Source organism: Saccoglossus kowalevskii, chromosome 3, assembly GCF_978046115.1.
Source record: "Saccoglossus kowalevskii chromosome 3, keSacKowa6.1, whole genome shotgun sequence".
In the NCBI taxonomy this organism is placed as follows: Eukaryota; Metazoa; Hemichordata; class Enteropneusta; family Harrimaniidae; genus Saccoglossus; species Saccoglossus kowalevskii.
The window spans coordinates 35915675-35933751 of NC_140643.1; the positions used below are offsets into that span (position 1 = coordinate 35915675).

The 18077-nt window shown below is 34.2% G+C and overlaps 1 protein-coding gene across 1 annotated transcript; it reads right to left on the reverse strand.

Annotated features, from left to right (window-relative positions):
* Nucleotides 1-2866: 2866 nt before the first annotated feature.
* LOC100375095 (HMG box-containing protein 1-like) lies at nucleotides 2867-17881 on the reverse strand. The gene is made up of 10 exons (XM_078013263.2): nucleotides 17802-17881; nucleotides 16349-16548; nucleotides 16017-16141; nucleotides 10418-10664; nucleotides 9640-9890; nucleotides 9108-9407; nucleotides 8375-8519; nucleotides 8033-8269; nucleotides 6810-6954; nucleotides 2867-6535 (listed from the first exon to the last, which is right to left on the reverse strand). The coding sequence occupies exons 1-10, from the start codon at nucleotides 17814-17816 to the stop codon at nucleotides 6527-6529; spliced, it is 1674 nt and encodes a 557-aa protein (XP_077869389.1). The 5' UTR covers nucleotides 17817-17881; the 3' UTR covers nucleotides 2867-6526.
* Between the last annotated feature and the right edge of the window lie 196 nt (nucleotides 17882-18077).

Here is an 18077-nt window from a genome sequence, read left to right on the forward strand (position 1 = left end):
TGCGTATGGAAGTTATTTTCACGAGTGATGCGGTGTATCCTGCGGCCGTACTTTCACGAGCGAAGCGAGTGAAAGTACAGCAGAATACACCGCATCTCGAGTGAAAATAACTTCCATACGCAACGAAAGCCACGGGGAGGGTGTGGGGTTCTGTTATTATTACATATGTTCCATACTTGATTATTTCGTACTAGAGAAAGAACGTGCAAACCGAGATGGAATTTAGGTCGGGGAACCCCATTGCCCATTAATATGTTCCAATATAAGTGTTACGCCCTAGCAGCGCGTGTCAGTGTAGAACGCGCCAAGGAGAACGCGTGTCACTGTTTGTATCATGAAATTAAAATAATCAGACGTCTAATCTGAGTCACTGTCCGAATAAATAACTCGTTGACGTTTAGTTGGGAACACGACAGAAGCAGAACTTGAACTGGACGACTATGATACACAGTTTATGTTGAAGTTAAAAGTTCCGCAAACATGCCGTACAACTGCGGTACTCCACTGACGGGATGACTTTCGTCGACAGCGGTTGTCGCTGAGCTGCACGCTACAACTTCTTGTGCGATCTTGCTGGTCGTGGATTGACTGGGTCTTGATTACCGGTTAAAATGTTGCTCTTTTGGCGTTGGTAATTTTTATTTGGAACTGAGTAACGCCGCAACGTCGCCAGCAGAAACCTGGTATCTCGATGCTGATGGTTCGGCTGCATAGTAATCGCTGATTTTACTGCTGGTGGATCTTCTGAGAGCCCTTCAAGGTTTATAAAACTCAGTTTCCAGGTGGTCAACATACATTAAGTTCTTCCAATCGTAGTATTCCATGTGATGTACATGCCAAAAATGTTGTTGAACGATTTGAACTGGATAAAAATAGCAGTCGAAAATGTGTTTACAAAATAAAAATAGTTCGGTAGCCAATGAAAATACCATGTTCATTTGCATATCGACCGTGAAAATACCGAAAACATTATTGCATGGGTGATATGCAAATTAGTTTGGGCCAAAATAAGTGACTGCCTAAAAGTACCATTACTGTTGTTCAAATTTCATTTCACTCGGCAAGTATATTCATGTACCCCAAGGGGAAAATATCATACTTCTAAATATTGTTTATTTCGAAAAACTGTACTCCTGAAGGGACTACTTTGTTTGCTCTCAGACCTCATTTGCATATGGGTTGTGGAAATACCGATTTTGATTTCATGGACGAATCAAAATAAACTGCAGTACATATGTAATAATATCCAGAACATCGTGGTTTTACTTCAATGATATATATAACCGGTATGTGATTTAAATTAATTTATTTAACATTTACATAATTTACCCATTACCTGTTCCGTTATACAGTGTTTTATCTAGTCCTGATTTTCTGACGAAATCCACATACGTTGTCGCGCCCCATTCTTCAGCCATTTGAAGTACGTCTTTGGTGGGAGGGGGCGGTGGCCAGTGTAATGGGTTTAGCATCAAACGGTCGTGTTTGCGAAGACTCTGCATAAGTGTGAGATTTGCAAAAAGACAGAAGAAGAGGGTAGACAATACGCTACTTCGAATGGTCATGATGACGAAGACCGACTGGTATATCGGACAGTTATTCTTGAAAGTACAATGTACCCCTACAATGTGTTCAAATACTCGCATTGACGCATTAGACTGTTTTTAAGGTACCCCTTCCGAGTTCAAAGATCAAGAAGGTCATTGATTGCTGAATGATTTTATTTCTGAACTGTTCCCCGGGGGGTTCACTCTTTATGCCGTTACTACCCCATGTGCGTTCCAAATTTAGCGGGGAAAGGGGATGTTTTTCACGTTCTAAAGCGGGCCCGCGCGGGAGGCAAATAGGCCCCCTTTAAAAATATAATGTCTGCAATAGGCCCCCAGGAATAAACTCACAGGGTTGTTGCGCCCGCTGTAGGCCCCCTCTTGCAACAACCACTCCCATACACCGCCCTAGACCATAGCTTGTTTGAGTTGATCACACCCTACTTGAGTGACAAAAACGGCAGAGAATGCTCGCAATAGGAGTAGAATGTTCTCAATATATGTCTGCAATAGGGGTGTGTTTCTTTTCTTCAATATGGGGGTACTAAATTTACAGTGCGTCTGCAATAGAGGGTATGGTTTGCCAATGTGCTGCTAGCCCTAGGGGCCTATTATTTTTTAGCAAGAACGCACATGGTGTAAGGTTTTAATATTGAGTGCCCCCCCCCCCCTGGAACTGTTCATTCACATCTAGCGTCACATGTGATCAGAAGTGAATCCGCGTAATCAGACGTGAAGCCAGGTTTCGTACAATCTGTGAAAAGTCTGATTCATGCGACAAATATTTACAGAATCACAAATTTAAATGTGTCATGCATGCAAAACAACTATATTAGTATCTGTAAAACACATTTTCCTTCTACTATCGGCAAACGCCACAAGTGAGCAGCTTATAAACGCCCGGGACCGAATTGAAATCCGGTGAAAGCCCGGGTGAAAGTTCTCGGAGCGTCACTCACGCCTTTGACTTTTACCAATACTTCGACCCGAACGTGGCCATCGCAAGGGCGTGATTACCACCATTAGCGATTGCACTTATCAGTGCAACTATAGTGGGCATGTGTGAATCGAGAACAGCTAGATTAGTAGATGTCCATCTTCGTCAGTCAAAGAAAATTTGTTTCGGGTCACCCCTCCAAACTAACCAAGGGTTGCCAACAAACCGTGAAATTCGGACGATGCTGTCAGACTGGTATATCTATATCCAGTGTAGAAGTTACGTTTCATTTATTAACAACGTGGAGTCTTAATATTAGAGCATCGAACAAGATAGCACTGTCCATAATAAAACAGTATAAATGAAGACCAATACTCGAGAATACATAAATCATTGTTTTTATTGCATGTAAATTCAGATGTACAACAGTACACGACAGTGAAAATGCATGCAAGGATAAAACTCACAAATAAATACACTAAAACGTTATGCTTCACTCAATATTTGTAACACATAGCACAGCTGCATTACTATAATACTGTTATTTTATGCAAAAAACAAATATGATTAAAACAACTTGAATATATCAAATAAAATAATCACTCATAAAAACAAAAGTAACTTCACAAATGGCTAAGAGGGCATACCAATAATTCACACACCAGTTTTATAACTATAAACATGCATGTACAGATGTAAAGCTCTTTAAAGAAAACTGTTCTGCCTGAAAACGAACCAAATGAAATTAATATGCATTGATGGATGTTGCAAAATGTCTGATCATGCAAGCATCAGTATTTAAAATCACACATAGGGATTGGGGTTACATTTCTGAAAGCGAGTTCCACTTTTTGTCTTCAGTTTGTATTTTAGCATTGTTACTAGCAGTAGCAGAGCTAAATATTTTTTCTCCTCTGAATATCTAGTGTTGTAATTTTTTAGAATGTCACAATTCTTATTCAGATTTTTAGAAATTTTTCAACAATGTATTAAAACGACATTCATGCAGATATGTTGTATTAAAAAAATATGCGCAAGATGATATATAGTTCCCATTCGGCTAATTAAAGGGCGACAGTCATCGCGCTGGGCATGTATGACATTTGTGTTGATAAACAATGATTTTCCCACAATCCAATGCACTCTTCTAATGGAAATCACAAGTATGAAGTTTGACCTGGGCGCAACTTGCACTGATTACCGCCGGTGACTCCTTTGATACCTTCCAATCACCTAAAAAATACTTAAAGCTTGGTAACCCTCAGTTTGTACAGTCAAAGTCGCCATCTTTGTTACATAAGACCCATATATCTCGTGCATGCATGGCGCGACAACTACTGCCCTTTAACATTATCATATATCTGAGACCAAAGACAATACAATTCATTATGCGTAAAACTCTGAATAAGTGCTCAAAAGCAGTATAGATGCATTTGAATATCTTCCTTCTTTGGAAAATGTGTGTCACATATGTCACATTCGATGCTTTCAGTTGTTTACATAAGACGTGAAAACAATGTAGTGCATGACTGAAATACAACAGAAGGCAAACGATGGCTCAGGCATGAATACTGTTATATCTCACTAAATTATTATTATACACGGAGGAAAAAATGTATAATAATAAGGTTTTCATGAGAATAACAGAAATTATGTAATCAGGCAGTACGATGATGGTAATGAATGCTGCAAAGCAAATGACGATGCAATCCAGTACCGCCTGAGCTATCCTTGTAAAAATCTCATACAACAACATGAGGTTTGTGCAATTCCAACAGAACCATTAAAATCATTTTTGGCTCAAATACACTGTCAATGCAGTTGTATTTCAATATAGTCATTTGACATACATACATTGACATGACAAAGTCCTCACCATGCTATATAGCAGACAAAACAGGACAGCTATTTTGAATAAAAATGAAAAACAAAATATGTTTGTTAGTCAAAAATAATCTTAATGTATCAACATGTTTAGTTCAATTGAACCCATGATATGCTTGCTTTGTCAGGATAAAAAATACTAAAAGGTTAGAAAACTAACACTGTATACAATGTAAAAGGCATAAAATATGGAACAGTAGTTAGTTTTGTCCTAATATTCAAATGTTTTGATCCTATGTTCTATGTCAATCAGTTTTACACAATGAATCCAGAGCTGAAAAGGCACAGTGAATTGCATAAAAGTTGTTCAAACTTTCTTCATGATCTGACAAATGGATCACAACTACCAAAGAAAAAAACACAATGAAATAAAGTCACTTGATTGCTACAAACATGCATTCAAAATGAAAACAGTATTGCTAAATTAACAGCCTGGGCGATGTTGACGTGCAGAAGTAAATTGCAGCCTAGAAAATTGCAGTCCTTTGTAAATAAAAAAGCTTCAAAGTAAAATTTGAACAATCATGCGAGTGAACTGATTTTACATTGCTGAGACATATTTCATATTACAACTAAATATGCCCTTTTGTCAACATTGATACATAAGTATATGTATCATTTATTCTAAGTGCAACAAACTTGTGTAGCAAGTGAGAAAAGTATTGACTCTAAGCTTGACACACAGTCCCTTGAGTTTAAATTGAGAAAGTATGCTTCACACTAATACTTTAAGTAGATGCTATCATACAAAATATATATGCAGTACTGTATTGGCTCTATTTAGAAAAAAATTAGTCATATTTTAACAACTCTGTATACAACACATACAATTTTCTGATTTATACATGTTTCTAATAGAGCAAATACAGTATTCTGGAAAAGATACTTTTCTTTTATACTAGATTGCCGCGAGGGATTAGATGCTGCTATTGCTAATTAAAAAGACCATGTTATATTTGTCTGCAGTTTGTCACACTGCACAGTTAGGTTGCATTCCATCAATACATCATACACTGTGGGTGAAAAGCAATGTTAATTGGAAACTGTGAAGTGTGATGACCTCTGACCTTTAAGTGCACTGCTGACATATAACCATATATCAGATATCCAACACTTGTATATTTTGGGAGTCCCACATTTATATTTTTGTTCAATGTGGCTCATTAACCATGCTGTAAATGTCAATGGGATCTATTACTATGATAATTTCGTACAAATCACTAACTCGTATGCGAGGTAGCCGACCACTCGCCTGCCATTTTAAACCCATGTAATCCCTACATGCCAACGAAGACAATTGAAAGCATTGTTCATGAAATTTAAAACAGCCAATAATTCATAAAACATAACCTCAAGCAGAAATTAGGTATATGACTACTTACCAACTTTCCCAACAGCCATAAATACATATTTTCTGTCACTACCAGAATTTAAGTTACACAATATAAATTATTTATATTATAACAGCTACCATTATTTATCAATTATTATATACAAATCCCCCAAAAATAAATGCAGCATAAATATAAAAACACATTATATTATATTCATTAATGAGGAGAGGCAATTGTTCTAGACTAATTTTGTAATTTTGTTGAGTAGAAATATATTTTCCTATATACACACACATTTCTCAGTAGGAAGCCCAAAATATCACAATTTAAACAGTCCAGTAAAAAAAAAGAAGGGCAACCACACTACACTGGATACGTAAATGATACAGCAAAGCAAGAAAGGTTTAGAGTCACTCAAGTGACAATGACAAATTATCTACATATAAAACATTCCACCTGCATAATATACAGTGTTATAGAAAAAAAAAAACATCCGATTCACACATTTTAAAATTATTTTTACAATCCACATTTACAAAGTTAAAAAATATTAGTGTATTGAAATGTACTCAGTGTTCAAGTGTGTCAAGGTCATTATCATACAAAAGGTGAAAAATTGAAAATAGTACTGAGATTGTAAAATATAATGCAATGTTTGATATTTACAATATACATAGTTCTTTTCTCTGTACAATAAAATACAAGATATCAACATGGTTGGTAAGCACCTATGTACAATTGACCATGGGTCTAGGTAGTTCAGTCCAGTATCCCATGATGCCATGCAGCACCAGTTATATAGAATCCAACAATTGGAGTTAGTGTCAAAGAGACTGCAAATAAAATGAAAAAATGAAATCAGTTATTTCATTTGGAATGCAATTATATGATTACCACACTTAATAATTAGATTTAATATGTTAGATTGGATTGAAAACATTTGGCTGATTCAGCAAATACCTGATACCACATATCAGTATTTGTAAAGCTGGTTGTTACTAGTGGACTGTAAATAGCCATAAACACAAGTCAAGTGGATAATACAGCCCATTACACAACAAGTATTATATTCTACAATATGTGCAAACACTTCAGAATGAATCTTACATTTGAACTTGATCGCTTTCTTTTCCAACAGTCGGGGTGTATTTTCTTATGTTCTTCTGCTAAAACCTTAGCTTCTTGGGCAAAGACTCTTCGTTCTTCTACTTTCATTTTTTTCCATCTATCACCAAGTATGACACTAATTGCCCTGAAAGTTATCACAGTTATTGACATCATTTTTAATAATGACAACATTATTGACTTTTATAACTATACAATCCGGGCGTCAACCAGGCTTGGTCGAACACAAGCACCTGCAGATCTTAACCAAGGTTCCCCCAAAGTCGCATTCGTTCGTGAATGAATCTCGCCCAGTAGAATTGGCCTTCCCATTGAGTCTGTGGCACACTCACCCAGGGTAGGGGTCGACCCTATGATATTCAGCCTAAAGTAGGATTTGAACTTGGGTCTACTGATCATGATCATGAGTCTGAAGCGACAACCACTATGCTACAATCTTTGCACAATGAGAATGCCCTTTACCATTTTCCAGGCAAAACTTTGTATAATATCAATGGCACTGTATTTCCATTATAATGTTGAGTTCAATTTCCATTGCGATCAGAGATCTGTTTTAAGTTTACTAAAATTCTGACGATCAAGTATACAGTTGTAATTGCTAAGGCCGGACTTTTATTAACCCTTGTTTCGCGAACCCGCCGAATGAACAGGAGCCGAAAATGAAATAAAACTAAAATTTTATTTCAGCATAATTTCTCGCGCCCGCCACCTTGTGCATGCAAAGAATTCCTAAAAAAAAAATTTTTATCTTCATTTTTTTTTCGCCCGCTGCATAACAAACCCAAGTTGCATTTTCATGAAAGTATCAAGATCAAAGTACCGAAGTCTCGCGCAGATGAGAAACAAGGTTATACATGGAATAACATTTTATTTCATTTCTTCTCTTCGATCAATCATCTCACTTACAATTCTTTGAGAATCACACAAATCTAATGGAAATTTTTTTTTTTTTCGCCCTTCCCAAAAAAATTGCCTTATAAAAACTCAAGAAACAAGGAATAAAAAAAGTCTGGTCTAACCAATTACGAATAATAATACAATATCAACATTTAAGTTTATACCTTCGGTTTGTATAATTACGTTGGCATAATTTCAAAGTATGGATTGTTTTCAATGCTGAAATGCTGACATTCGGGTTAACATGTATATTCTATGCAGCAATTTAGTCAATTAATGCAAACAATAATTTTACTGAACATCTCTACCTGTTATCTTTACCAGGATACAGCTGTGTATACTCCACCCTGAACTTTTTTGCAAATAACATGAAGGCATTCATGGGTCTTTTACCACGAGTTGGTTCCGCTTTATATTTTTTCTGCCTGGATGGTGATGATGGATTTTTAGTAGGTGACTTAGGACTCATTTCTAAATCTCGTCTGTGTTTAGCCATACTACTAAGAGCTAATACTGCGGATGAATCCATTGGAGTAAAATCAAAGCTGAAATGATAAAGTGTTAGAGTAGGTAAATAGAAAATAAAATAACCACAGAATTTCTTAAAGTAATAAATTTAAACAAGATAAATACAATAAACTATTTCTCACCTCCGAAAACTTTCAAAAACTTCAGAATCTTGAAAACTGATTGCTTCTGGATGGGAAGGTGAAAGGCATACATCACCACTTTCTAGTTCACAGCATGGTATACCGTATTTCACTACAGTCAAGCAAGGATTGTAAGATGACCATCCTAAAAATAAATAACTTCCTATGAGTCTCAAGATATTAAATATTATATTATTTATTATTTGAGGAGCTTCCTCACCCTATAAACTCATGTCCATCCTATTTTGTTATGTTTGCAGAGTAACAGTTATCAATCATAGAGTTCATTTTGAGTATATGTTAGGCAGACTTTTAGCAGCTCTAGTGAAAATTCAGGGTTTGTGGTAGTGGCTCCATGTCTCTTCACAGTAAACCAGCAGTGTCTGCTTAAAAATAGTCAATATATAAATCAAGTTGAGTCAAGTTTATTACTGCTGGAAAGAGAGGTCTAAAAAATGTATGTGGCTGTTGATTTCAGACACTGAACACTAAATTGATTTCTTTTGTTGATGTGAATTTCATTTTACCAAATAAAATGTTTTCCAAAATCATTAACCATTGTACAATTTTCTGTTGCATCATTGATACACCAGGGATTGAGCAACTAATTGTATCATAACAAATCTCTGTGTGTAACTAAAATGTCATATTGCTTAGGTCACAGGCTGTAAATCAGAAAATATTAAAATAATCTACTTTATGAGAGGAGGAATAATTTGGAAATGAAACTGACCTTTCTCCTTAACAAAGAATGGATGATCTAAAGCACATTCGACAACCAGATTAGGTTGATCTGGTAAATCAGGATTTAAAGTCAATACCAAAACACTGTCATTATTATTATCACCAGCAGATTTCTCCTCTATCTGTACAAGTCTCAATCCATTAGCTGCATATCCAGACAGAGATGATTGACCTCTGCCCTCACAGTCTTGCTGTTGATTGGCTTGTGCTGCCAGCATTTCATTATTGCCAATCTCTTCAGCCAATCGCCATTCAGTTCTAGCTCCTGCAGTGAAATGTACTTTTGTACCTGGTGATAAAATGAAAATCTTTACATACACTGGTTAAATAAAAAATCTGTAGCACTATTCTGAATACTTATTGGTAAAGTGATGTTGAACTTCAACGTTTACTCACAACAAGATCACATCATATGTTTTACCAATTTTGTGCAAAGTTGGCAATTTAGCAAATGCAGATGCAAAGAGAAGAAAGATAGAAGGGGCTATATTTTAGATTTTGATAAATGAAATCAATCATACCTTTCATGAAACATTGCCATACAGCTGTCGGCCATGAATGTGACCATGTTCCACTAGAACTTTCATTGACTTTAGGAGAAGCAGGAAATGGAGATGATGATGTCACTCTAGCCTCATCTTCATGTGACATAGTATGTTTGCATGGTGGAGTACTGAATAGTTCATTGTGACCTATAAGTGGAGGTGGACTGGGTGATCTTGGTGGCTTGGCATAAGAATGTAACGATTTCTCAATTGTCAAAATTGGACTCCTATAAGAACAAGATAATATTAAAGTTACATGTTTTTTTCGAGGGACAGCTTGGATTAGGAATACAATTAGTATTTCAATTAAAATTACTTTCCAGTTATATTGTGAAAAAATGTGCACATTTCTGTTTTTTCATTGTAAAAGTGTATAAAATAAATGACATTTCACAATTTTATTTTCTCCCAAAGAGACATAACATTCCTCCAGAACTCATCACATCAACAGTGGTTTGGTATACATGTATATATTATTTAAATAAACATATAAACCTGTTTGTGACTATTTATTGTAGATGTATAGGTATGAATGGGTAAATCAAAAGGTTTGAAAGTATAAGGTTAATATTTACCTAATTTAAGAGTAATTTAATGGAGAAGATTTAATTATATGCACATTGACTTTCTTCACCATTATTTCTGACAGCTGTATATGTTCTTATCATTGTTATTACCCCAATAAATCATTGTCCGTAGAATTATTCAGGAGTCACACATGTCAAATGATTACGGCACAGTACTATAGTCTCACCTTCTAAAGCTGCACTTTTGTAGTAAAGGACTCTGAGGACTTGTTGCAATTATAGCTAATTCCGTCAACCAGTTTGTATTTGAAGGTTCCGTGACATCAACATCTTGGATATCATTATATGGAGAGTGGTTATTATTGAGTAGACTTGAGGGTTCTGCATAAAGTGAACTATCTGTGTCTATAGTAAGAGCACTGGGAATAAATTTAGACCTCTTTGGTGTTTCCATGGCAGCAGAATTATTTATTTCTGAAAACATAATGGTAGAAAAAAGTTTGAACACAAATTGAAGCAATTTAATTTGACAAAGAAACATGTGCAAGTGAATATATTTGTTCTATTATAGTGGCACTTAAGTAAACAACGGAGGTGTGTCTATTGACAAAATAAGTTATATTTAATATTTTTACAGCGGTTCTGAGAATAATTCACACTGTCAGTTTGCTCGCAACTTTGCAAAACATTAAGTGTTTGCTATGTTCTAGATATGGCGGCACCCCTTGACAGATAGAATGCTATGTGATTCACTATTTGCAAACTTAGTTTACATATTCAATAACTATTCTTCACAATGTATCTAATTCAAGAATTATTAAAACATATCATATAACCTGTCCATGTATTCTAATGAACATGCATCATTTTTAAAAAAAACTGCGCTTTACAATCATCTAGTAATGAAAATGGACTGATCTAAATTTGTGCATGTCAATGAGACGGCGCTGCCAAGTCTAGATTTGACAAACCTGATGGTTTTGCAAAGTTGCAATCCATCTTACTGACTGACTGTCTGAACAATTTTCAGAATGGTTGTAATAATCCTGCATACAATAAATGCATTTTTTGGTTTACGTATGCTTCTATTGGAAATATAGTATATTCACTCTAATCAACAAATAGTTCCCACAATATGCGGTCATATTGTTCTCCACTAAACTACATTTTTACAATTTTTTTCAAATGCATAATACCGGTACACGAGTTCCAATACACATTTAGATCCATACAAATGAATGCAAGACACAACACAATACTGTGTAATAAGCCAGATGTGAAATGAATTGGATTTATTGTGGGTTGATTGGTCTGTGGTTGCACACCAGAATGGGATGAAACTCTTAGTCAGGAGATGAATGGGTTCAAATCTAACCTAAGGAAACTCAAATAGTGATCTGAGGCTGTTCCTCTTTCAGTGGTTAACACAAACGAGAAAGTATCAACAAGCTCTACTGAGCTTTCTATCTTGTCATTGTCAATTTTCCCTTCTGAGGATGTTCCTCTCAAAGTGGTTTTCACACATCAAGAAGGTCTTGACAAGCTTCATTGCTATCAAGCTATCTCATCATTGTCAAATAAATAAATAAAGAATATTATGACAAAATTGATCCAAAAATTATCTTATAAATAATAACCTTGGTAAAATTATTACCATGCACCTGGTACATTTCATTACATGTTAAGCCAAGTCAACAAATGAAATATCTCAGCGTTTGACACCCCAAAATAGTTTAATATTGCAAACCATAAAAACAAGCATTTTTCTGATACCTGTGTATACTAGCCCAACCTAGTCTGTACCACAGGCATACCCATGTATAAGTATAGGAAATCACACAAGTAGAAGTAAAATGTTTCAAGTGTAATATGAGGTTATTACGAGGATACCTCAAAGTTTGCAGGAAGACAGTACAACGAATTTACAGTTGAGTTACAGAAATAAACAAACAGCCAGAAAATGGCAAGCGTGACCAAGACACAAATATGTATGTATGATACAAATACACAATACACCACACACACACAAATAGCAATGACAAAGAGTCTACAAAATTAGAAGGAGATAATAAAGTGGTACTTAAATTCATTTATTTTATATTGTCATTCAGTTAGCATGCAACCCTCTTAGATGTTACAACATTATTTATGACCTTGACATTTTGGCCTACAAAAAGTACTAGATAATATCAATGACACTGAGATAGATAGTTATTTAAGATTAAAAACTTGATAAATTAAATTCAATCAATTTTAATTTTTTGGAAAACTACAAAACAAAACAAATTAAAAAAAATTTTTTTTACTCATAATTAGAGCAATTAAAAGATAACTAATTAACAAATTACAGCACAAGTTTGTTGTTCATTATTCATCCATAACTACCAGTAAACAATAAAATGATGATAAACTAAGTATGTGGTGGTATTAATTGTCAATCACACTTTTTTTGGGCTGTGAAACAACGAAATACATGTAAAGTAAAATAACTTTGTTAAAACAAGATGCATCAGTATTATTATACAATATATTAATTATTCATTTATCAAACTTAACATTTTTCATACTTTCAATATTTACATACAACATAATAATGTATAATAAATTGGTGCGAGTAAACTCATTAACATTAATATGCATTTAATGAGACCTCTTTAAAGACTAGATTCATACTCATCACTGACCCTTGCATATACATTGACATTCTTAATCTCATCTTGTAGTTCTCAATGCACCTGTTGCATTCAATGAAATCTATTATCAGACCTTTTATCAGTCTTTTAAAAATGACCTCTGTACAAGATAAGGTGAAGTGTCTCTAGGTTAAAGGTTAAAAGTTAACAACAACAACAATAATAATATATATGTATGTATGTTTTCAGCATAATATGCACAGTACTATGAATACGATACTAGACCTTCAAAGGCATTAAGGTGTGCTTTTATATATTTATTTCACAGTAGGTGAGATCAAACTTGTGCGATATGTTTTTTTTCATGATGCTACTGCTGTATAATATGCACATTTTTGTCTTCCTATTTTAAATGTCATGACTTGATTTTATAAATAGGTTTTTGCTCTGTCATTTTCCCTGTAAGATTTTTTTTTTCTTGGTGGAGACCCCTCCCCCTCTCCAAGTTTCTATTGGTAACCTCCTTAAATATATAAATCTACTTAAATAAACATAATTAGTGAGGAATTAAACATAATGTAGTGAAGTATACTTTGCTTTACAAAATAAAGTTAAATCTAATATGAAACTATAAAGCAAAGAGTTTAAATTTATGAGAAAAGTGTCATTTGCCATTCCTATTTGGTAATCTAATCTTGCTTTAGGTGAAATTCCTATAATGAATGGATAGCTTAGGAATTAGATGAACATTTATTACTAATCTCTAACTCAATGAAAATTCTGTGATATTAGTGTACAAATGTCTGAGTACAGATACCCCTGTGAATTAGCTGCACAAGACAGCCCATACATGTATTCTATAGCTGAGTGATCCATATAACCTTTGCTTCAATACATTTCAACAAATAAAGAATCTCAATAAATCTTTAGTGTATGCTGTTATTGTTAGACGGGTTAAACAAACAAAAAATGAAGGGGCAAGGCCTATTTTTTCACAATGATCATGGCAATTGTTTAAGTTATCTACATATAGCTTTGATAAATTTTATATGAAGCAAGTGAACTTTTAATAATTTCAGTCCAGACAACACATGGCAATAATTCTGTAAAGGTGCACCACAAAATATATGGGCCTTTAAGCAGTAGATTTGTGATATATGATACATCACTACCTATTAAAGATTATTGATAGACAGTCAGTTACATAAAATATTAAGTGCTATAAATACTAAAAAAAGAATGTCATCATTGTATTACAGGTAATGTATCAAACTACTGTCAAATATTTTCATATCACAGTTCAGCAGAGTACAAAATGAAACCTGTTTACCACAGTAAGTATAACAAACTTAAGTTTTGACCATTTTTACTGTAATACACACTTTGTCAGTCTAAACAATCTTTTAAAATTTCTTAATAGTAATTAAAACAGTTTTCAAAATCATTGACCACAAAAAAAAAAGTAGAATGTAATTTGCAGACAATGATTTCTATCGCCTGCACTTTAAAATGCATAGCCACATCATTACATATGACAGAAACATGAGTATAAATTGCTCTTGCATTGTAATATACAAGGAATAAATAAAACTACTACTGTATGTACCGATATTTTGCAAATAACTTAAGAAAAAGATTGTATCATAACATGTGATAAAAATAATTACATATTATCTCTAATTATGTTCAAGGACCAGAAACAAATGTTGGTCATTGCATGTCAGTTAGGGACAACATCAAAAGTTCAATGTAGGATAAAAAACTTAATTCCTATACCGATAGTTTTTTCCCAAACCCCCTACCCCCCACTGAAACTTAATTGATAAATATTGACCATGGCATCAGACTACATTCACCATTAAATACAATTTGATAATTGAACAGTAGTATGGCATAGCAGTTGGTTGTCGGGTGGGTGTAAAAAGACTTTACACTCGGACCAAACCATAGAAAAAAATTACAAATACTCCAAAATTATTTTGACTTCATAAAAAAATAAAATCGTTTCATGTAGGATAGAAACTTTTTGAGGTCGAAACCCCCCACCCCCAAACTAAAGCAAATAAGTTTTTTATCTGACATCGATCTTTTGACTTCATCCCTTAAAAATGTGTGCATTATCAATAGTTTTCTGATTTTGTGGGAAACTTTTAGGAACAACAACAAATTGATTTAGGAGAATTTTTATATATTTTTGGGACCTAGAAGGATAATTTTTGTCATTCTAATCTATTTTAAAAATCTGAGTTGTAAATATGGGATTTAAGGGGACTGAAGCTGCTGGAATGTTGTGCATATTATTTTGCTGCAGTTTCACAAAATGCAGTATTTTAAGACTCACTGACCTAATTAACAATCTCAATTAATGCTGACTAAGCAAATAGCAATAGTAGTAAGCAGGGTAAGTCTGAACTACAGTTACGAGTAGTAGAGATAAATGTATACCACATTACATAAATAGATTAAATAACCACTGTAAACTGAAATTAACAGGTGCGTTTGCTTTTCCATTCATTCAGAAGTGAGTATTGATAGGCACATTAACTAGACCAACATGTTGTGACTTGTTCTGATCACCTACGACAACGATTGAAACCAATTTTGTCACCTTTCACAACGCCAAGCTTATCTACCTGTGAACATAACATTCCACGCATACCAATCTTTTAACTACTCACCTTCTCAAAAAATAATAATCGCCAGAAGTATCCATTCTAAAAAATTTTCTTGATATAATTTATCACTTTGAATGAGTTTAAATGTCTGTCGCAAAGAATGACGCTGTTATGTGATAGTCTATTCAAGATTTACGCACTTATTGTCGCACACAGTATAATGTTTTCAACACCCATTCAAATGACGGACAATAGCAACAAAAGGGTGGCTTGGCATAAATTTACATATATTATTACCAAATATGGTAGCAAAAGTAGCACTGTACTTGAGTACCTGCATAATGAGCTATGTAAATTCATTTATGCAATTTAACTCAAGCTAATTTTATTCAATAAACGGGTAAGAATGATAATTTAAAGATGGAACAGTGTTTTTTAGAACATTCATCAAATTCTTTTATAAATACCCTTAGTACCTCTTTTGCCCTAGCCCTGCAAAGATAATTCCACAAAGAATATTAAAAGCATAATCCAAAACTCTAAGAATTGTACTTGAAAAGATGGAAATAATTTCTTACCATTAATATTTGGTCCATGTTTGGTTGGTGTAACAACACAATTTACAGAAGTCATATCAGTGTGTAATACTGCTGAATTATCCTCGCATCGAGTTTTTTCAAGGTGATACTTTAGCCCATTAGAGCTGAAATAAATATTGAAATTGTTCTGTAAAATTTGACTATCATATGGCAAAATCGTATTGTTATTGGAAATGACATTTAATTTTTTAATAGTTCACCACAAAAAAATATATTTAAACTTACATTAAATCCAAACCATAATTTATTGATTATATTATAGTTGAGTAGCTAACAGTGAACAATAATTAGAAATTTAATGAGTTAATTACCTTTTGAATGTTTTTGAGCATTTGCGACACAAGTAAGGTCTTGCTTCTTCATGCGTTTTCATGTGGTACCTCAGTCCCGGGGAACTACCTAAAACTTTATCACACCCTTCTGTGGGGCATCTCAGAAGTTTCTGTGGTGATAACTCTTGACTCTGTGTAAACTGTTGCATTTTTTCTGTTTTTGTATGTTGTCTTGATTTCTAATGAAGTGAGAAAATTAATGTATTAACATATGATTTACTATATCATTATGCCATGCACAGACAGAGATGAAGCACCACCATATTAAATAAAGTCAGATCAAGTCTAGCAGTGTTGTATGCGTTAGAAATTAGTGCAAAACAAACAAACAAACAAACAAAGTGTGAACAGTTAAATAAACATGATCAATGTGTGTTTACAAATAATTCATTGCAGTATCTTTTGATCTATTGTTAATAAACAAATGCTGGGGCTGCTGTGTCTCTTTTAAGCAACAGTAAATGTGTCACATTTAAGTTTATTGTGATTCCATCGTATAAACTAAATTATTAGACAAAATATTATGGCGTTAATTGTATGCATGTTGTAAAAACATTGATGTAATATATGGAACAACCTTTATCAGGGCCTCAGTTTAATTATTGCGACAACAAGACACGGGATGGGATGGATTGCCCAGGCAGCTGTCTGAAATAAGGCTTCAACAAAAACAAACAACGAATACGCTTACATAGTCGATCGCGTTTATTGGAATCAATTAGCTCATATAGATTGAACACTTGTTGCTTCACTATATATCGGGAAATGCAAGCATTATAGATCGGTATTTGACAAAGTTAGAACAACGCCATTTATGGTTCTGTTGGTCTGTAGTAAAACAGAATGAATGAAACGGCGCTACAGTGAGCCGACACGTACAGTACATCGGGGTCAGATACTGTGTTGCTCAGCGCAAATCTCCTCTCGTCCTGCAATGCCATTACAACGTTCTTAATTAAATCCCTTAAAATCGAAGGTTTACATTCGATAAATAATACAACAATATTTGAAGTTTTGCCATGAATGAAACTGCACTACAAAAACCAGGGTCATGCATGCAGTAATTCAAAAGTTATGTTAAAAAATTGCCCGGTACTTGATGTAAATAGACAATATATGATATGATGCATAAATAAATCACATTTGTAGGGCATGTCATCTTCTTTAAAACATTCACTTTTAATGTCAAAACTATCAATGAAATAGTAAGACCGACCCGGTGACACACAGCAAATTAAATCCCCGCAGGATTATTGTCCAACTTTAGACGACGAAAAATACTACAAAAAAGTAGTACACATTCGTAATTATCAGCGTATGAGTCAAACCAATTTTTATATATTTTTTGCGCACCTGGTGTGAACTACAGTCATGAGCAAAACAAAGTTTATGAAAAAATTTCTACTAAAACTTCATAATGAAAACTACTCACCACAACCGACGCCATGATGGCTATTGTTGGCCGTCCATCAGAGCTACATAGTAACCGTAAATAACTCAAGAGGTGATTGGTCAGCCATAGTCACATGTCATAAAATGAGCTATCTTATTGGTGAGTTTGTAAATTGATTGAATATTTAAATGAGTAGTACGATCAATGTCGAATTGTCAATCTCATACTGTTGTGGAACAGTACTTTTATCTGACGTCCTCCCTCCGCTACGAACATATTTATATTGGCATAATGGAATACAAACATACTGCTTCT